Raw genomic sequence first — 22,752 nt, 5'->3', positions numbered from 1 at the left:
CCCAGGAACATTCTCCTACAAGGGGTCGGCTACACGGGTCTTTGTCCTCCAAACAATTCTATCTGCGATCATTCTAGGATTGAGTCTTACCACATGCATTTCCTTTCTGACTACTTCTTCCTTCTCCAATAGTCAATTTAGGTTTGCCCCTACTTCTTTTAGCTTCGTCAAACTGAATCTGGTCACTCTTTCTTACCGGTGCATTCATAGGTCTCCGTTGTACATGACCATACCACCTCAAGCGGCTCTCACGGAGCTTCTCTTGGATTGGTGCAACTCCCAATTCAGTTCTAATACAATCATTCTTTACTCTATCTCTATTACATTCATATTATCTATATTACTCTTCTTAATTGCTCAACATTCCACCCCATAAGTCATGACCGGTCTTATTACTGTCTTGTAGAATTTTCCCTTAAGTTTAATAGGCATGCGTTTGTCACATAACATTCCCGAAGTACCTCTCCACTTCATCTATCCTACTTTAATTCTATTGGAGACATCATCCTCTATATCACCCTCTTTGTTAATGGTTGATCCCAGGTATCTAAAACATTCGCTTTGTGATAATTTTTGCTCCTCAAGTTTCACCACTTCATCTTCTCTCCTAGTTTAGAATTGTTAGAAATTTTCTTGGGACCTACTAATTGTAGGGTTTTTTTTTTTTTTTTTTTTGGTGTCCGAATTTTTACCCTGCTCTCGAGCTATTAAGGCTACGTTTGGTAAATGTCTGAACAAAGAACGCCCGTTCTTGACTAGAAACATTCTTTGGCGTTCTTCATCTAGAACGGCGTTCTGAGACCAAAAATGACTGTTTGATAACAGTCTCAAGAACGCCGTTCAGAACGAAAATGGTGTTTGGTAAAACCTGTTCTTCCCTATTTGATGTTAATTGCAATACTACCATTTCCTTCTAAATTACACCAAAAAATACTTGTAACTCTTTTCTCTCTTACCATCCTTAGCATAAAATTAAAATATCTCATTAACATAGCCAAAGTAATTATAAAATATGCCAAATTTAGAAAATGCCATTAAAATTGGGTTCTTGTGTGGATTAGTGTCATAACTGACAATGCTATGAACAGTTGAATAAAAATAAAAATTAGGCCTTGGTGGATTCGAACCACCATCCCCTTGGAACATGCTCATGTTCCAAGTGCTCTACCAATTTGAGCTAAAGACCCATCAAGTACTCATTGATTAGGGGACACAGGATAAAGTATTGTTAATTAATTTACTGTGTTCTTCCCAGTGGTACTTCCCAGCTAGGACCACCAGTCTATACATGCAAAAAACATACAATCTGGTCAGCTTGTAAACAGAATGGATCCATCACAACCCTATAATTCAGAAATCACTGATGATGGTGGCACTATTGTCTAACAGAATGGATCCATCACAGCCCTATAATTCAAAAATCATCTATTAGGCTTAGTAGGAGAAGAGAAGAACTGTATGTATAAAAGAAACAGTAAAAGAAAGACAAAGGTTATGCCCTTCGCTTAAATAAAATGAAAGTAGTTTCAATTTTGATACTTCAGGTCAAATAGCCATTGTATTCGCAGTAAAAAGAAAGACAAAGGTTATGCCCTTCGCTTAAATAATTTGCAAAGAAATCATATGACATGCTTTGAATGCCCAGCAAGTAAATCTTTATGGTCATGTAGCTGTTTTACAAACGACTTTTCCATGGAATTGAGGAATAGGCTGTGCTTCTCATCTGTCCATTCTGTGAACATAGATCCCGCCATCTAAAAGCCCAACATAAGATTAACAATGGGAGACCAAGATGAAATTTTAAGGAAGCTGATAGGGAAATACATGGGAAAATATTTACTACTTTCTGCTACACAAGGAGGTAAAATTTGGTAGAACAGTCCCAATAATTATTTTCAGTTCAAAGAACCAATGGATTTCTGACAATCTTTTAACGAATCTACACTCACTGGATCCACTTGATTGAACTTCCTTATCTACTCTAAAAGCTATCTAAAAGAAATAAAAAGGGAAAAAAAATTGGCGGTAGTTTAGTATACATAGAAATTAGGAAAATTCAATATAACTGCATTTCCAATTTCTTCTCTTAAAGCAAATAACAGAGATTATTCGTATTACATTGATTTCTCAAAGAAAGTGTAACTTCACAGTTTCACGTTCACAACCCTAACATGGAAAAGTAAGAAACACACAAATGAAATAAAAAAAAAATGGGTAAATTACGTCACCCTCCCCTGTACTTTGCCCTAATTACACGTTCCTCCCCTTGGTTTTCCCACCTTACGTTTTGACCCCTTATGGCTGACGGGGTTAGGGTGCTGTTAGTTAATGGTTTGAAAAGACAATGTTATCCTTTACTAACAAATTAAAACTGCATTTCCAATTCTACCCTTTTCATCATCTTCAACCTAAAATACTTCTTTCTTTCCTTCTCCACCGCCAGCACCACCACCACCACCACCACCACTACTGCCGCCGTCTCCTCTTCCTCCTCCACCGCCAGCACCACCACCACCGTCACCGTCACCGTCGATGGTGATATACATGGTGATATACGAGGGTCTAACCACCTACCAATGAAACTCAAATTTGATATTAACCAATTAATGGCCAAACAGAAAGCTCATATTTAAGGATCCCAAAAGATGGTTTCATGAGAGCTTGCACCAGAAACCGGAAACACCTTCTACAGATCAAGCTCATTCCATGGTTTCAGATTGATTTATGAAATTATTAATTATCTGTCCAGCAATTTTTTCTTCGTACTGTGTGTGATTATTGCCCTCCAAGGACACCTACTTCGATCCAGTTTTGTGGCCCATCTGGGCTGTGGTCTGTTGGCAATAAGAAATCTCCATCTCAGTCTGGTGGTATCCTGTTTTTTTGGCCTATTTCTCTTAAGAACAAAAATACATTTCAGAAATTCACAGGTGCATAGTTGAACCAATTGTATAAGTCTTGATGCAAGACCAAATGACAAGTACTTCTAAGTTACCGAACTGCTACAGAAAACCATCTATAAAAACCCCTCACCTGAAACCCCTTCCTAAAACACTCATTACTAGCTTAAACCCCTACCTGAAACACCTCCTTGAAACCCCCTGTCGATTTCTGAAACCCTGTTACTAGCTTCAAACCCCACCTGAAACATCTCCTTGAAACCCCCATTACTGCGCTGCTGATTCCTGAAACCCTAAAGGGTATCGGCAGTGCACTTCACCGAAATAGCTCCTCTCCCTGAACCCATACTTGCCAATCCACCTCCCTAAAACTCTGTGCTCGCATCCCACCTGACCTTGCGGGTCCATGGTGACCTGCAAATTCGGGAACTAAAAAAAATAAATAAAAAATAAAGCTGTTTCAGATGCGTTATGGGTGTTTGATTGAACAGAGCTTGAAGAAGACGAGAACTCCTCTCTTGTCAATGATGATATTTGTTTAAAAAACAAAAGAAACCCCTTGTTTTAGTCTTTCATATGCACAACAGGGGTCTTAGATGGGTTCTTTCATGGGTCATTTTTTGGCCAGCTCTGGTATTAAATGAACAACAACAAAGGTGGGGGTGAGGCCGTGAGGGAGGGACAAGGATAAGTGGCGGGGGTGGGGAGTTGCAGAGGGCAGAGAGTGAGTACCTTCTGATCATCGACGATTTTAGGTTAGGAGGTTGCAAGAAAAGGGGTTGTAGGATGAGGAGGAAGGAGGGTAAAAGGGTTGCCTGTGGTTAGGGTTTAGTGAAGAGGAGAGGAAGAGATGGAGGAACTCCATTTTTGTTCTCGCCGGAGTTTGCCGGAGAAGGGGTTGGACGAGGAGGAGGAAGAAGCAGAAGGGTAAAAGGGTCTATTTATATGAACCCAGGTTAGTTTGGGGATTAAATCATAAGGGTAAATGGGTCATCTCACAAGGATCCAAGGTTAGTTTGGGGATTATAAAAAATTTTACTACGCCACATCAGCACTTAACAGACGGACGCTAACGACAGGGGTGTAATAGTAATTTTATTCAAAGTAGAGGGGAGGGGTATGTAAGGTGGGAAAATCAAGGGGAGGAACGTGTAATTAGGTCAAAATACTAATTGATCAAACGACCAAAACCCATCCGATCCATACCCTAAGAAATCTCAAATGGGAAAGAGGAGAATAGAGTCAAGAAGGGTTACCAAGCTGTCCATTTTTTCTTCTTCTTCTTCAACAAGAGTTCTGAAATTGTCTCCGGTGAGCCCAGATGTCTCGAAGCCCATTGTTCTTCTGCAAATACCCTCCATGGCTGGATCCGATGAAGACGGTGGCATCTCTTGACTGAGATTCCGATTCCCTTCCATTATTAACTAAATAAAGCAAAGCTTCTTACGAAGAGAAAGAGAGAGAGAGAAGCAAGAATAGGGCGCAAGGGCTACGCTACTATTTAAGCGAGAGTGAGAGATGGCGAGAGAGCGAGACAGAGAGAGACAGAGAGTCAGGGAGGAAGCGAGAGAGAGAGAGATAATAGAGAGCGAGAGAGAGACAGAGAAGATCGACCTGCAAGTTCGCCTCCTCCTCTTCCTTTCCCCCCAGATCTGCCTTTGGGTTTTCGACGTTTTTGGGTTTTTTTGGTTGTCTTCGAGGGTTGCTCACAACTTTTGATCGTGAATCGCGATGACTTGCGTTCTTTGTTCTTTGCAGACCGTCTCCTGTAAAGAACGTTCTTTTGGCAAAGATTTTCTCCGGTTCGTTCTTAAAGAACCAAAAAAAGGAACCGTCAAACCATACAAAAAATGGCGTTTTTTTGTCCTTAAAGAACGAAAAAACAGCTCTGAACACTGTTCAGACATTTAACAAACGTAGCCTAAGCGTTAGCCTCCATGATTTCTCTTGCGCTGTCTACCGTCCATCCATCCGTGCATTTTTTATCTCTGAACTCTCTAATAATCGGTCCTTCCTCTTTCTCAGGCACAAATTGCGCAGTGTAATAACGTGAAATGCTCAACGAAATAACTTGCATCTGCTTATTGTATATATATCTTTGATCAGAAGGAAATTTAGCAGGAAGGAGAGAAGAGGCTAAAGCCCGGAGGTACAGATTTTCCTAACCAGGAAATCTAAAAGTATCTCAGGGTTCTCTCTGTCTCTCTAACGATAATGTCGTTACAATCCTTCCTCCAGTTCTTATTATTGCTTCTATACATTTCCTCCATTAATGGGTTCTCTGTTAATCCTTCCGCAAAAGAATCTTCTTCCGTGATTCACTTTAAGATGATTCACAGACACGCTCCGGAGCTCTTGGGTGAAAAGAAGTTAACCCACTACGATCGCATCCAGGAACTCCTTCATGCCGATAAGCTTCGCATGAACATTCTCTCCCACAAACGCAAGCTCAGGGCAACATCATCAAGGAGAGAACTTCAGGGGGACGGCACTTCTTTCTCGTTTCCGTTGCTGTCTGGCGAATCTACCGGTACAGCCTCGTACTATGTACCGTTCAGAGTCGGCACTCCAGCTCAGGAATTCCTGTTGTTGGTAGATACAGGGAGCGATCTCACCTGGATGAATTGCAGGTTCAGATGTAATGAGAACAACATAGGGAGCCATTGCAGTAATCCAAAAGATCATAACTTAACAAAGCGAGCCTTCTATCCCGAAAATTCCCAAACCTTCAGAACCGTACCCTGCAACAGCACTTTGTGTCAACAAGGTTTCTTGAATCTCAATTCTAACCCCGAAATGTGTCCGACGCCCAATTCCCCTTGCAGCTACGATTACCCTTACGCTAGCACGGAAGTAGCCCAAGGTGTCTACGCCTACGAATCTGTGACCGTGAAACTGAACAATGGTGTGGAGAAGCAGATCCCTGACATGTTAATAGGTTGTACACGGGAGTGGAACGATTCCTATGGAATGGGCAAAGCTGATGGAATCTTCGGTCTGGGTTTTAATTCCCATGGCTTCGTCTCCAATATCTACAAGAACTTTCAGGGGAAATTCTCCTACTGCTTGATGGATCAATACAATACCAAGAATCTATCCAATTACCTCACATTCGGCAATCGCAACCCCCAAGAGATGCCTCCCAACATGCAATACGCCGTATTGGGTACTATCGGAGACCATTTCGGAGTCACTGTGGAAGGAATCTATGTAGATGGGGTGAAATTGAACATCTCTGATGAGGTTTGGAATATCGAAAAGGGTGGAGGAATGATGGTTGATTCAGGGTTTAGCTTGACTGCTTGGGTTCCAGTGGCATACGATCCCATCATAGCCGCCCTTGAGAATCCATTAAAAGGCAAGTTCACAAGTGTCAAGTTTGAGGGTTTCGATTCATGCTTCAAGGTCCCCCAAAACAACAACAACGCCACCATGTACGAGTCGTTGGTGCCAAAATTTGAGATCCAGTTCTTGTCTGGGGTTCGATTGAAGCCAGCAGTGAGGACCTATTTTATTGACGTAGACGATACAGGGGTGAAGTGTTTTGGGTTTAATCGGGCGCCGGAAGGAGACGCCTCTGGCAGTTCCATCTCCATCCTCGGAAATATTATGCAACAGAATCACATGTGGGAGTTTGACATTCTTGGGGATCGATTGGGATTTGCTCCCTCTTCTTGTTCCCTTCTTGCTTAGCCACCATAGTTCATCTCATTCTTACAAAAGGAAATGAATTTAAGTAAGGGGAAATGTCATCCTCGTCCCCTCTAAGTATCCATAATATCAATCCATTACCCAAGTTTTGAATAATGATAATACTCTCCCCTATTTTTTGAAGATTCTATCAACCGTGCCCTAGGATTGTTATCGCCCCCAGTATTGGGGGGTGCTGTGCGCATCGTGCGGCATAGCACCGCCCATGTGTGCACAGTGGGGCCTGCTATGCACACATGGGCGGTGCTGCACCACACGATACGCACAGCACTGCCCCAGTACTAGGGGCGATAATTTTCCCCGTACCCTAGTCGTTAAAAAAAATTCATTAAGTGATGATATGGGTATTTACAAAATTTTTAAAGCCCCATAATGCCCTTAATGTAATATTATTCCAATTTTACCCTCTTCAACCCCAACACTTTGGTCTTCTTAGAAGAGATCCCTCCATTTGCCCTCTTCAACCCCAACACTTTGGTCTTCTCAGAAGAGATCCCTCCATTGTAAACCAGAGCCTTCAGATGTTCATGATGATTCTTACCCAAAAAAAAAAAAAAAAAAAAAAGATGTTCATGATGATGTCGTTCATTTGCAGAGATTCCATTGGACCTACAGGAAGTGATGAAGTCGAGCGAGCCGATGGGAGAATAGCAGTGCACCGATGACAAATCTCAGAAGATTTGTTGGTTGAAAATGGAGGGGTTTTTGGGGGAAGAAGATAGAAACAAGGGTTTTCTATTTTTGGTTTTGTACTGTGTCTCTCGCCTTCTCTGCTCTTCTTTCTTCTCGCTCTTTTTTTTTTGTGGTTCTGGTGGAACTAAGAAGGGGTGTTGGGTTGGGGTTTTTTGGAAAAGGAAGACGGAGGGGTTGGTTCTGGGAAAAAAAAAAAGAAGAATAAGTGGTTCGATTGGTTTGCAGAAGGGTTTCAACTTTTTTTTTTTTCTCGCTGCTATATAGTGAGATAGAAGGGAAAGGGAAGGTGGGTTTGGGGTTTCAGTGGGGTCGAAAGAGAGGGATGGGAGAGGAGAGTGACGCATTGGCATCTTCTTCTAATCTTCTAACCATCCTGAGGTGCTCTGTAACTCATTTCTGTTGTTGACAAGAACTATTTCCAAGAGCAAGTTTGCACCAACCATTGGATCTGTGCAAAAGAAGCTAAATATCAAGGGAAGTCAATCCATTAGAGTCATTCACGACCACAATTATTTCTATTTTGGAAAGAACACCCTCCACATAAGGGTGTCAATAGGGATGGTTCCCGGTATTTGGGAGGGGACGGTACTGGTACCGGTACCGGTACCGGTACCAAAAGTGCTAATCCCAGTACCGTCCCATTTAGTTAACGGGACCAAACCTAGATCCCAGTCCCAATTACTAGTGGGACGGGACGGTACTGGTTCTTAAACGGTTCTAGGCACTATAGAAAAAGGGAAAAGAAGTTTAATTGTTTCTAACAAGGCAAGTTTATTAGTGTTGTAGAATTTTTTCACTATCATGAAATCTAAGTTGTGTACTGTTTTTTATAAAGCAACTTAAATTATGAAATCATAGTTCGTACCAAAAAAAAATTATGAAATCATAGTTTTACTTCTTCAAACTCCCTAAGATCACATGTAATAAGCTTCTCATTTTTTTAAATCTAGAGAAGTTTTACAAAATGGAAGAATCCCATTGTGTTTCCTCTTTGATTTTCCCAAACAAAACTCTATTTATCACACATGTCACATGGTAGTATGATACGAAGTACCTAGTGCAAAAAGGAAGAACCTAATAGATGTAGTTGGTCGAGGGAGGAGGGAGTAGCACTGTAGCAGGTTATATGAGGAGAGACTTCAAGCTACGATTGTTGATCGGCCTGTTGTTCCTCTTCATATTCAAAAGGCAATTAGTGAAACCCTAATGAGTCGTAATTCTTATACCCTTTCTAAAAAAAAAGGATCTTATATACTCTTTCTTTTTAAAAGGTACTAGTAGTTTCGGTACCATCCGGTACCTAATTGGTATTTCGGTACTGGTACCATTGGGAATCCCGTCCCAGAACCGTCCCGTCCCATTTATCATTCGGTACCAAAATCAGATACCAGTACCGTCCCATTTACTAATGGGACGGTTTGGTACTGGGTTTTAGCGGGACGATATTGGGACGGTTCCCGGTTCTGGTCCCAAATTGACACCCTTACCTCCACATCTACAATGCCTCTACCTCTCTGGAAATAGAAAGTGTCATTCAAGACCACAAACAGTGCAAGTTTGAGAAAAAAACCCAGTTCAAAAATCTTCATGAAACACCTAGACTATATATTACTTCAAATTTCAAGCCTTTTAGAAATCACCCAACAGTTCTTGAAGGCAGACTTGGACAACCCATCACACGGTTGCATTTAGGAATTTGCTACCCAATGACATTCTAAGAAAGAGGGAAGGAAGGAAGTCAGAAAAGGAGCTTAGAACCAGAAACCAAAGAAGCTCGCTAATATTAAAAAAAAAAAAGAAGGAAAAATGGAAATTCAAGAAAAAGGATTTTGTTCTTCAGCAGTGGATGTGAAGCCCAGTGGTAGGATGCATGGCCCACGTAATCCATTCTTCCGAATAGCCCCTAAGCAATTCCAAAAGTTCAAATTGGAAAATGGAACTGCCAGTAACAGGGGAACTGATTTAAAATAGCATTCCTAAGCTTTGTTGAATGGTTTTTAAATTTCTGAACTTTATGTCTACCCGTCAAAAAGAAGAAATTAGATTTGATGATTTGGTGGAAAAAAGAGCAAACGCATTGGGGATATTTTGAAACAGAACGAATATGAATTGATTAAGAGATTCAGATTCAGTTAGGAAAACCTAGTTTATAGTTAAAAAAAACACTATAGGTTAGGGGTTTGAATTCGATTAAGAGCAATACCATCTCAAGAGCACATGCAATGGGGAAGGCTGCACGCTCAATGAATTCATACTCTCAAGGTTCTTGTTTTGGGGTTGAAGAAGAAGAAGAAACACTGAGGGGTTTTTGGGGAAGAAGACGCAAAATGGGTTTTGGAGTTGAAGAGGGTAAAATTGAAATAAACTTACATTAATGGTATTATGGGGTTTAAGAAGAAGAAGAATAAAGAAGGGGTGGGTTCCACTCCAGAAACCATTTTTAAGTCCATTTAAAAGGTAATATCATCTTTTGAACTGCTGTTGTAACACCGTTAACCACTTAGGGTACGGTTGAAAGAATTTTTCAAAAGTAGGCTAGGGCATTATCATTATTCAAAACTTGGGTATTGGGTTGATATTATGGATACTTGGAGGGGTTACGCCTGAATGACAAGCCCCATCCCTCACAATCATCTTTTTTTTCTGCAAGTTTCTTCTTCTTCCTGGTTCTGGCTGTGATGTCGCTGCTCCAATGGCCTCTGTGAGGGAAATCCAAGTTTTCCAGATCTGGCCGACAACGGTTGGAAAGATGTTATCTCTAAACTGTTTTCAGATCTCAGAAGTTATAATCACTTAAAAAACCAAAACTGTTCCAGAAAACAGAGCATCCGCCACCTGCTGCTCCTGATCCTATTTTTCCCCTCTATTCTCTACCCAACACTGATTCTTGAATTGCACATCGCTTTTAGTTCCTTCCGTAGGCCTCCATCCATATTCAGTTAATTGTCCATTTTAATAAAAATGAAAGACTTTTTGCTGGAACAGATGACTTGGGATCTGAAATGCTCATAATAAGTCAGATTTCGGGCTGATGGTTGGATTTTTGGTGCCGCTCTTATTTGTTGGAACAAATGACTTGGAGTTTTTTTCTCTTAAAATTTTGAGTGGTTAGTTATCTAAAATTTTGTATGGAGAAGGTTTGATTTTATTTTTGTAGGGAAATATCATTCCCCTCCCCTCTAAGTATTCATAATATCAATCAAATACCTAAATTTTGAATAATGATAATGTCCTATTCGATTTTTCTAAAATTCCATCAATCGTATCTATTAAAAAACGTCATTAAGTGATGACGTGACATGTACAAAATTTCTAAAATCTCAAAATACCCTTAATATAACTCTATTCCAATTTTGCCCTTCCCTATTTTTCCTTTGCGTCTGCTTCTCCCATTTCCTCTTCTTCCTCTGTGCTTCTTCTTCTTTCTCCGCCAGCACCACCATCATCGCCACCACTGCCGCCATCGATCCTCTTCCACTGCCAGCACCACCACCACCTCCTGCACCACTATCACCATCGAAACCCCTTCTGCGATGAAGGGTTATCAAGAATTGGTTCAACCCATGTCAATTTTTCTGAACTCGTGGTGGTTCAAAGTCTGATATGGGTAATTCTTTACTCAATTCTCTTTCTTTTCTCGATTAAGAGAAAAAAGACCAATCACCATTTTCTGATTATAGGTGAGAGGAGGTGAAGACTGTTTTCCTTTGCCTTTGGTTGCTTTGTTTCGGTACTTGTTTCATGATTTTTTATGTGAATGTAGATCTATAGCTCACTTGTTTAATGATTTTTTAGGTGGATGTAGATCTGAAGCTCACTTGTTTCATGAATTTTTTAGGTGGGTATAGATCTGAAGCTTGGTGAAGCGGTGAATCTAGGAGGCAGATCTGAAGTTATGAGTGCAGATCTGAAGCAGTGGGTGTAGATCCGAAGCTTGAACCGCCGGTGAAGATCTAAAGCTAGGAGGAGAAGAAGCTGCTGCTTGCACAAGGAGATTCCTTGTGTTTTCTGAGCACCGATCTGAGCAAGGAGTTTCCTCGTGTTTTCTAAGCACCGATCTCGATCAGCTCCAGTAAGATCTGGGCACTGGGAAGAAGATCTGAGCAGTGGCTAGATAATCTGAGCACTGGATTGAAGTAGAGGAACCAACATTTCCTTCGGTCATTTCGTCAAACTGCTTCAAGCCACTACCTAAAGAAGCACATCTTCAAGCGGAGGCGACGATGGAGGAGGAGGTGGAGGAGTTTTATACGATACTTAGGAGAGTACATGAAGTGGTTAGGTATTTTGGTGGGAAGGGAGAAAAGAGAGTGAAGGAGAGGAAGCAGCGAAGAAGAAAGGAGAGAGTTGCGCCATCGTTTCGTTGGGAGGATTTTGAGGAAGTAATGGATGTTAACGGTAAGGGAAAGAAGACGAAGAAGAAAGATATTGGTGAAGCAATGGAGGAGAACTACGTGGCTCCTGTGTCTCTAGATCTCAACGTTGAACCAGAACCGGTGCCGGAGATGATCTGAGGAACCAATACCCTTCGATTTTGGGCGGTTTTATTTATTTTTTATTTTTTTCTAAAAGGGCGGTTTTACATTGAAGGGGAAAGGGGTTGCAGAGGGGAGGTCTGGGAACAGGGACGGTGGTGGAGAAAGGGTTTGCAGCGTAAGGAGAGAGGCGTTTTACAGTGGGTGGGGAAAGGGGTTGCAGACAGTTGGTTTTACTCTTTTCTTCTTTTTTTCTTTTCTAAACAAGCGGTTTTACATTGAACGGTTAGAAATGAGGGTAATATCATCTTTTCATACTCTGTTTTAACAGAGTTAGTCACTTGGATACGGTTGATAGAATATTTAAAAAATAAGGGAAGGCAATATCATTCTTCTTTCCCTTATTTTTTTCCTTCAAAGAACAAAGTTGTAAGCGGTCGTTATTATGTCCTGATGTGTGGATTGATTGGATTTATTGGTTTTTATTTGTTAAGATCATCTGCAGAGCTAGGCCTTTTAATCATTAATTTTTTCTTATAGTTATAAGTTGATTTATGGATTATGCTGCTTGTGATTATTTTCGAGTTGATTATGAGGTTACTTAGTTAAGTTTGTGTTTTTCTTTGAGGATCTGAATGGATTCATTGGATATCTTTTAGAATTTGAAAGTTTGGAGGTGAATTTGTGTGATCCATTATTATTATTTTTTTTTTTTTCAAACCCTTAATGATTTGGGGAAGATGAGGGTAATTTGATCAATTTTTTTTTTTTAATTCTAACGATGTTAGTCCCAACTCCCAACTCCCAACTCCAAAGTTAATGGAATGGGAGCATGGGTTAACTTTTTAGAAAATTAGGGGGCACACAAAATTTTCCAAAACTGACGAGTGTTTTTGTAATTACATGATATCTCAGGGGAGGTATGTAAAAATTTCCCCATTTAAAAAATAAATTATCTGATCCACTTACCAAAAAAAAAAAATTCTTTATGTCATTATCAAAAGTTATTATTGTCTCATATGAAATAACATGATTTACCTTGGTCTGAAAAAAAAACATAATGTTAAAACTAAAAGGGCAAAAAAGTTAGGTTATAACTTATTTTCGCCAACTTTACGACAACAAGATTTTCCCAAAACTAAAAGATTCTCTACAATCTTTGAAAAATTCTTAATCCTTAACAGATTCACATGACACATTTTTCATTGTTTCACATGGAATGTATTAGGGCTGCAATAGGGTCGGGTTGGGCTAGGCCTTTTAAAACCCTAACCCAACCTTAAGTCCCCTTAGCTGGGCCCAAGCCCAATCCGGCCCTGACTCAGGGCCAGAAAAATCCAACCCTAACCCACCCTCAAGGTCAGGCCAGGCCGACCCTGTTTGGCTTTGATCTAGGGAGGAAGGGAGATGCATGGGCTGGCCAATCTAAGAAAAGTGAGATAAATGGACTGGCCAGGTTGGGAAAAGAAGATGCATGGGCTGGCTAGGTTGGGAAAGGGAAATGCATGGGCTGGCCAAGTTGGGAAAGGGAGATGCATGGACTGGTTAGGTTGGGAAAGGGAAATGCATGGGCTGGCCAAGTTGGGAAAGGGAGATGCATGGGCTGGCCAGGCTAGGAAGAAGAATAAGAGAGAAGAAAAAAGAAACAAGAGGAAGAAGAAGAAAATAAAAAAGAAGTAATAACATGAAGAAGAAGACAGAGTTGCGTTGGGCCGGGTCATGCTCAGCCCGAAGCCTCAACTTTGACCCAGTCCGGCCCTAACTTAGGGCCAAAAATTCCTGACCCTGACCCGCCCTCAGGGCCAAGGTATCTCAACCCAGGCCTTGTTCAGGCTCAGGGCAGACTAGGGCGGGCTCGGGGCGGACTAGGGCAGGCTCGGGCCGTCAGGGTCAAACTTGCACCCCTAGAATGTATTTTCTTTTCTTGATTGTATGTAATGCTTACAACATGTATTACTGAAAATCTTGAACAATGTCTTTTTAAAATCCTGTGTGCAGTCTATTTACAACATGTTTGGACCAACTGATCTTTGGTGCGGGTTTTATGCCCATGAACCCACACCAATAGAATAGGGCATAATTAATTAAGCCCAATATGGTATTGGAAATATCTTACTATCTCTCACTTGGGCTACATTAATTATACACATCTCCCTATTGACTTGGCCTGTGAGTCACATAGCAAATTACCACTTTAAAACCTTGAAACAACCACTAAATTGACTCATCTCGAACAACAGCAGAAGATACACTTCAATATATGGCATACAACTTTCTGTCAGTCATAAATACAAGCCTTGTTAACCAAAATCGCAATGAGAAATTAACCATGACAACCAACCTGTGATCACATATTCCATGTTGTCATGCTCTTATGGGTCCTCCTTTACTTTGATATTAACCACCACCCCTTGGACAGACTGCCACAAAATCGGTTAATATCTAACCTTGACTTACCGCCTACCTTTGGCTAAATACCGCCTTTGACTATTACCACCATGAAACCTTAGCATTACCGCCTTGAAACATTCACATATCAATAAACATATGCATACAACTGCTAAACTAGGCAAACCATGCATACTCATAAATATCCATGCTCAACAAACCAAGCATAACAAGTATATTCACAAATTTTCATGCTTCACAAACCAAGCATGCAACATAACAGTTAAGCATAATAACCAAGCTCCCACTGAGCTCCCACTAATTAATCAAAACAAGTAATAAGTTCCCACTGATTTACTAAAACAAGCAATAAACCACCAAGTAAATTGTATCAAAATTTTGAAACAACTGTCTGAATTTCTATGTGACCCAGTACCATCGAACCTTTAGTTTCATCATGAGCGTCTTTTGAACACAACTACCTTCTTCCTATTCCCATTTTCCTATCCTGATCTTATCTCCTAGAGTGTTGCTAAATATATTAAGTTTGGACAGTAACCCTAAATGCTCTTATAGGTCCACAACTTATTTTTTCTTATAGCTATTCCAATGCGGTAAGAATAGTAGAAAACATTCCTAAATATGACACCATGTATGGAAGAAGAAGCAATCAACAAGATATTATACATGAGTAAACAGGCCAGTCAATTTTATAATCAGTGCACTTACCAATATAAAACCAACTAAGAGTTACAACCGTTACGTCATTCTTATTCATCAGTATTTACTGCAAAAGGAACAACTCCCGAAAATTCCATCACCTTTGGGCAGAAGGAACCCTTAGATTATTGTCATTTTCAACATGTGTTTCCTTAACTTAGGTGACATCATCTTTGGGCAAATGTCACCAACACTTTGATGTGATATACCCACACCTAATGAAACACGCCAGCAATCAGAACTAGCAAACAAGAGTTTCTATCATACTACATTATCCAACCTTTGGGTCGAAAAATGCTTTGGTCCTCTCAGTGCAACTACTGCAAGAAGGCAATGATATTCAAAAATCTCCTCCACCTTTGGGTGATAAGAAACCCCTAGGCCATGCTTCTCCATTTCTTGTGCATAAAACTTATAAACCTTGACAATGCCACCTTTGGGTAATCATTATCTACTTTGCTGCTAATATAGTTATGTATATTTGAATTACAAAAATTTCACAATAAAAAACAGGCATGCCACTTTGGTGGGTCCCACCTAATTCCATCATGATACTTTATAATTCTAACCTATGCAGCCAAACTAGGGATCCTAAAACCTATGAACAAAATTAACTTTGACATTAAAGTCACTTTGATACATTTAAGTACCTTAAACCCTAAAACCGGGACACCCACAACCTATCGTAATTAAAAGCAAAACTCGAGAAAACTGAGTTCATATAGATAAAACCGTTAAAACAGATCCCTGAAGGTGTCAACAATACCCAAACAAGGTACCCAAAAATAGACCTAAAAAAAATCGAATACAACGGTCCAAACGGAGCTCAATTCGATGCTTCATGCCCATTATAACATGCATTCAAGGTTGTAGAAAAACACAAAAATTGCCAAAATCGTGGTCTCTGATTACCTAAGATATACCAAATTACATATCAAAATGAAGAGCACAAAAAAAAGATAACCTAAAAAAAATCGCACCTTAAATTCATCCAAACGAACCCACACGGGCCTCTAGAAGTTTTTGATTCTAAAACAATAACCAAAACCAATTCAATTTAAGTAAATGGATCAATCCGAACCAAAACAGAGTCGCCAGTCCGGTTCACCCTATCAGCCCTACGACGTCAAAATTCATTTTTCTTTTTCTTTTAAACCTTGTCGGTGAGTGGATATCACTCGCCACTTTAGTCGGCACATGGCGATCCACTCACCGAAATGCTCGTCTCGCTGAGGGCTTTATTTCGGTATAAAATTTTAAAATTCCTTCAGTGAAAAAATCCGATAGTGGGTAAAAATTGTACGGGTTTGCTAAAAATCCGACTGAAAATTCGTTCTTCGTTGTTGAAAGATCGATTTAAGTTCTTAATCAAGCAGTCAATCGATTCTAGGTTTGTATAGATGGCTCTGATACCACTATGTTAGAAATTCCTTAGATTTTGTGAAACCCTAATCCATCTCCATATAGTGATCTAGAACACGATTGAATAAAAAGAACGAAAAATTAATGTATACCCTACACCCACGTCACAAAATAGGCTTTTACCTGGTAAGACATATTAGCATATATTGGTAGTCCATAGTGCCATAGGCACCTTTGGTAATTAAACTAGATAGGGTCAATCTGACATTTGTGTGTGCAAGTTGTGGCATACAACCAATCCAAAACAAAGGCTTAACTTTGGACTTTCCACTCCATTTGGTTGCAAGGGAAATTAAAGGAATGAAAAGTAAAAGTTTTCAAATCTAATAAATAAACTTTTGTAATCATTATCCCACGTGACTATATCAAAAACTAAAATCATTCTATAGTTGATTATTGAATATTAATTTCCTGGGCAAGTAGCTCTCTTACCGTTAGTAGCTTCCTTCCCACAACAGCTACTGCCTCCCCCTGTAGTCGTCAGCTTGTTCTCTTGTCTTTGATCTGAAAGGTAGGTCCCTACAAAGCATTTGAACAATAGTTACTGGGATGACCAGCTACAAGCACTCTTGTTCGAGTTAGCAATCTGTCCTCTCATCTTCCAGCTATTCTATTCTTCCTTCCTTTATTAGACTGGTGTGCTTGCCTTAGTTGATTCCCTTTCTTGCTTTCCACAGATAACTATAAAATGAGCATTTGTACCCCTTGAATCAAATTGCAAATTTTGATGTCGGGCTGGGAATGTGAGCCAAATGAACTCATATCTCACTCGGAAAAGAATCTTCTAAGTTTAGAAGAAAGTCAGTTCCCTTTCGAGCCGAGCTAGCTACCTTTCCATCTAAATCCCTTTGGTTAAAAAATTTGTTGTTACACTAGCAGCTAGGGGTGTCAATTACAAACCCGCATCGGTAATGCCGATCGGTACTGATCGATGAAAACCGAGCCTGACATAACTAATTAAAAACATGCCAAGCTTAAAAGCCCACCCGATTATTAATAGGTCGTTCACGGTGCACAGTGAGAGCCCGACCGACTAACCGAAACCTGTGTTTTAAGTGGTTTTTTAATGACTAAAATATAAATTCCATTGTCATGATCATGTGAATGGTAGAATGGAGTATATTGTTTTTTAGTTAAAACTTCTTGGGAGTCTCATTCTTGATAAAACTTGCCACCTACTCCATCGCAAACCCCAATTTACTTTTCTTTTCCCTATAACCCTAACCCGTTATTTTCTTACAGTCTACTACCTTCACCGTCTCCCTTCTATTTTCAGTTTTCAGTCAAACGAAGATGAACCCTAGCTCCTACTCATTGCTCGTTGCTCGTCACAGGCCCTGCTGTCTCTCTTTCTCTACGATGACAACAAAGTTTTTTGGTTGCTACCTGCCGCTCCTGCTAGACTATGGCAACGAAATCTCCTTCTCTCTATTTTGACAACAATAGAATCTGTTTGGTCGTTGCTTGATGCTCTTGCTAGAGGACGACAACAGAAGCTCTCTCTCTCTCTCTCTCTCTCTCTCTCTCCATGAAATAAGCCTTGATCCAAGTTCAATCAGTCTCTTTGGCTTCAAAATCCGACTCTGCAAGCAATTTTCTTTTTATTTGAAATTTATTATAATTTTAATTATATGTTCTTCAGATCTTGATCTTCATTCCTCACAAAAAGGATGCCTGTTTAGCAAAAAATCCTGTAGCCTGAATGAAAACCGATTAATCGACCGACCGATATTAAATGTGTTCATGCCTACCATATGTAGGCCCGATCCCTTATACGGTCGGTCACGGTGCAGATGTTAGAAATGATGTGGCCTGATCAGGCCTGATCGAAATCGACCGTGATCGACCAGTTGACACCCCTACTAGCAACCAAGGAAATGGAATAATTCACTTTCCCTTTGGGTTCATAAATACCCTCCTAGGTTTTAGTATTTTCTATTCTGAAAATTTTCACTTCCCTTCCCTCCTCCAATTGGGATCCTTTACTGCTGAGCTGCCCGGCAAGATCGTGTTGCCATGACACAGTGAGGCACACAATGATCGCCTTAGCTCCACTCAAGCAAGGTGCTCGGGTAGGGGTAAGGCAGTTATAGCATGCCTCACCGTATCTTGGTAGCACCGCCAGCACGATCCTACAGGGCAGCTCGGCAGTAGAGGATCTGGATCCTGGACCACCTCCCATTGCAGCCTAACTCTCAGAGGAAATTTTTTTATCCTTCAACACAATAGGTTTTAATCTTCGAGAAGATTTTATACTTTTTTGGATTCTGAAGATTCAAAAATTCATTTTTTTTTTTTTTGAATTTGGTCCATACTAATCGTTTGCACTTGCAACAAATTGGGTTCTGAAGGTCTCGACAGTTTTCTCAAAGAATTTTGGAGTTGGGTTTCGGTTCTCTCCCCGCCTTTACAACCTAGATGGGTGCTCGAGGTTCCAGGCTGAGAAAGAGAGAGATGCAAAGTAGCGGCGAAGTGGTAGGAGAGAGGGTGGAAAGGAAGCAGAGGAAGTGGCCAAATAACTTGTAAAAGTTTGATTTTGGCAATTGGAGAGGATTATAACGGATGAAGATATAAATTTGAACTCAGTTTCAAATTTCAAATCTGATAATGGGAAAGGAGGTTGACTCAGCTCATGCAAATCTGATAGGAAGTTACAACCATCTCTCCCTTATCTATCTCTCCTATTTCTTCTCCTGTAAATCTGTATAACAGTAGTGTAGGAATAGAACTCTTATCTCTTGTAATTTGAATTTCAAATGTAGAGTCACATACAATATAAATATACAGTCTGTGATCAAAAGATGATACAGAGAATTCAATCTTCACTTACCTATTCTATTTTGGTATCCAGAGCCACTGACCATCGTCCTTAACAATAATGGTGAATTCCAACTCCTCCACTGCCACAACCATCTCCACTCTAGCTATCATCTCTCCTACCAATATCGTTTAGCTATTGCCCATTGACCTTGATCGAACCAACTACCTACTTTGGAAATCCCAGTTCATACCCGTCTTACATGCTCATGACTTATTTGGATACATTGGCGGCAGCTTTCCCTGTCCTCCTCCAACTCTTGCACCCTCCCCAACCGATTCCACCTCCTCATCTGTCCCTACACCCAACCTTGCACATACCTCTTGGAAATGTCAAGATAAGATTATCCTCTCTTGGATAATCTCTTCCTTGACCGAACATTCAATGGCTCATATCATTGGTGTTTCTTCCTCTCAAGCTGCCTGGAATACCCTAGCAAAAATTTATGCATGTCAATCCCAAGCTAGGGTGATGCAACTTAAATATCAGTGGATGCAAATCAAAAAGGGGGAACCAGCTCCATGGCCGAGTATCCTCAAAGAATCAAAGAGCTCGTTGCCAAACTAGCTGCTATCGCCCAACCTGTGTCTGAACCGGATATCATATCAGCATATTGGGTGGCCTTGGATTAGGCTACGAGTCCTTTGCCACTTCTATCACTATAAGGATTGATCCTCTTCCTCTTGATGATTTCACTAGACTTCTTCTAAGCCAGGAAATTCTAAAAGAACAAAGATCTCCTCTGTTGGATCTCCCTACTGCTGAGGCCAATCTCACGACCAAAGGGGTGTCTTCAACGACACCAACTTCCTCTCCAAATGGTTCAGGTTCTATGTCCTCTAATAGAGGCCACAATTACTACAATTATAACAACAGGCGGGGTAGGGGTCGTGGCCGAGCACCCAACAACAATCAGAGTAACAACTATGTTCAATGCCAGATCTATCGTCGTGGCAATCACTCTGCGTTGTCGTGTTACAACCACTACAACCCAAGCTTCCAAGCACCAACACCAACATCTTAGTCGGCTGCACCTTTTGCTCTACTTGCCACACCAACTGCCTCTTTTGATTCTGCCTGGTATCCTGATTTAGGTGCAACCCATCACCTGACTGCTAATTTAGAGAACATGAATATGAACAATCCCTATACTGGTTCAGATCAAGTCAAAGTGGGTAATGGAGCAGGTTTGGCCATACATCATACTGGAACTTCTATAATCTCTACTCCTCATTCTTTTGAGCTTAAAGATGTCTTGCATGTTCCACAAATAACAAAAAATTTACTCTCTGTTAGTAAGTTTACATTTGACAATAATGTGATTTTGGAGTTTCACCATTCTTCTTGCTTTGTGAAGGACCCTCGAATGGGAACAGTTCTACTCCAAGGTTCGAATAAAGATGTGTTGTATCATCTTCCCACTTTTCTGTTCTCATAGTCTTCTCCAGTCAATAACCAGCCTAGTGTGCATCTTGATGAGAAGGTATCCAAGTCAACATGGCATGATCGACTTGGTCATCCCTCTGTCAAATGCCTAGACACTATCATTCAATACTCTAATTTGCCGACTGATGCTGCTATTTCTTCTTCAATGTGTGCTTCTTGTCAAATGGGAAAGTCCCATAAGTTGCCTTTTCAATTAAGTAATTCTATTGCTTGTTCCATGTTTGAATTAGTGAATTCGGATATTTGAGGACCAGCCCCAATATCCTCTATTCAAGGTTATCCCTATTACATCTCTTTTATAGATGATTTTAGTCTATATACTTCCCTCTTGTGAATCGTTCTGATGCTCTGTTTGTCTTTCTAGTTTTCAATAAATGCGTGGAAAACTATTTTAAAAGCACTATTAAAATGTTTCAATCTGATGGGGCCAAGGAGTACCAAATCTTTGATCACTTTTTTAAACAACATGGAATCACTCATAGATATTCATGCCCCCACACATTTGAACAAAATGGGAGGGTAGAACAGAAGCACCGCCATGTTGTAGAAATTGGCTTGCCATTATTGGCACGTGCTTCTGTTCCAATGAAATACTGGCTATTAGCTTTTAAAACTACCACTTACCTGATAAATCGTTTGCCAACACAAACGTTGCAAAATAGATCTCCTTTTCAGGTATTGTACAAAGATGCTCCAGATTACTCACACTTGAGAATTTATGGGTGTAACTGTTATCCATGGCTTAGACCATACAATCAACACAAGATGCAATACAGGTCCACAAGATGTGTATTTTTGGGCTACAATACTGCTCACAAGGGCTAAAAGTGCTTGGAACCAACAATTGGCAGAGTGTACATATCACGTCATGTTACCTTAGATGAGACCCTATTTCCCTTTGTACAAATGTCATCAAGCACCAGTGTACCCCCTCCCCCTGTTACTCCCAACCCCACATTCATCAATACTGGAGATGTGATATATCCATGTAACACCCCTCCCCCCCCCCCCCCCCAATCTCCCCAATAGTGCAAACACTCCCCAACCCCACGGTTCACACCAAATCTAATCACTCCCCACCCCTGGGTCAAAATGACCTGCCTTCCCCCCCCTTGGGTCACAATGACCTCCCCTCCCCACCCTCGGGTCACAATGATCCTTCCTCTCCATCGGCCATCGGGTCAGAATGACCTACCATTGGGCCAGCAAATGTCTAGTCCCTTAGCATTGGTTCCCCTTGTAATCAACCCACCATCTGGTCCATCAAATGAGCATTCCATCCATCCCACCATAAGGCATCCTATGGTCACTTGACTTCGTGATGGTGTGACCAAACCAGTTTCAAAACTTAACTTGCTTGCCACATGACATCCTATCCCTCAAGCACTGCTGCCTACTATCTCTTGCTATGAAGAAGAACCTAAATCATACACTATGGCAAATAAAGATCCCAAATGGAGGGCTGTCATGAGTAATGAGTTTGATGCCCTACTACGAAATGGAGCTTGGGAGCTAGTTCCTCCACATCCATCCTTTAATGTTATTGGAAACAAATGGGTGTATCGCATCAAGCGAAATGCAAATGGAACCGTGTCTCGGTATAAGGCTCACCTTGTAGCTAAAGGATTTACTCAACAAGAGGGCCTTGATTACTCTGAGACCTTTAGCCCAATTGTAAAGCCTACTACAATCAGGCTAGTACTATCTCTAAAGGATGGTGCCTACGCCAGTTGGACGTCCAAAACGCATTTCTAAATGGTGCGGAAGAATGGGTATACATGACCCAATCTCAAGGCTTTGTCGATCCAGCCAATCCACATCATGTGTGTCATCTAAAACGTGCCTTATATGGCCTTAAGCAAGCACCAAGAGCTTGGGCACATAGGCTTGGAGCCTTCTTAATCACACTTGGATTCCAGTCATCTCGGTCAGATACCTCTCTATATGTTCAGTGTATACAAGGTCAGCGGATCTATATTCTAGTATATGTCGATGATATTATCATCACAGGGACCAATACCATCGACATACAGAATATTATTCAAGAACTAAGAAGTGAGTTTGCCATAAAGGATTTAGGGAATCTACATAATTTTTTGGGCATTGAGGTACATCATTCTCCCAAGGGTTGTTCTTATCACAAACTAAGTATGCCCTTGATCTTCTTAACAAGACAAAC

The 22,752-nt window shown here is 40.7% G+C and overlaps 1 protein-coding gene across 1 annotated transcript; it reads left to right on the top strand.

The window, feature by feature from the left end:
- Nucleotides 1-5,114: 5,114 nt before the first annotated feature.
- Nucleotides 5,115-6,593, top strand: LOC122650894 (aspartic proteinase NANA, chloroplast-like). Its single transcript, XM_043844259.1, has one exon. The coding sequence runs from the start codon at nt 5,115-5,117 to the stop codon at nt 6,591-6,593; it is 1,479 nt and encodes a 492-aa protein (XP_043700194.1).
- Nucleotides 6,594-22,752: the final 16,159 nt, after the last annotated feature.

The sequence above is a fragment of the Telopea speciosissima genome, chromosome 2 (assembly GCF_018873765.1).
Source record: "Telopea speciosissima isolate NSW1024214 ecotype Mountain lineage chromosome 2, Tspe_v1, whole genome shotgun sequence".
NCBI lineage: Eukaryota > Viridiplantae > Streptophyta > Magnoliopsida > Proteales > Proteaceae > Telopea > Telopea speciosissima.
The sequence above is the reverse complement of the archived record's forward strand: the minus strand, read 5'-3'. Positions and strand labels throughout refer to the sequence as shown.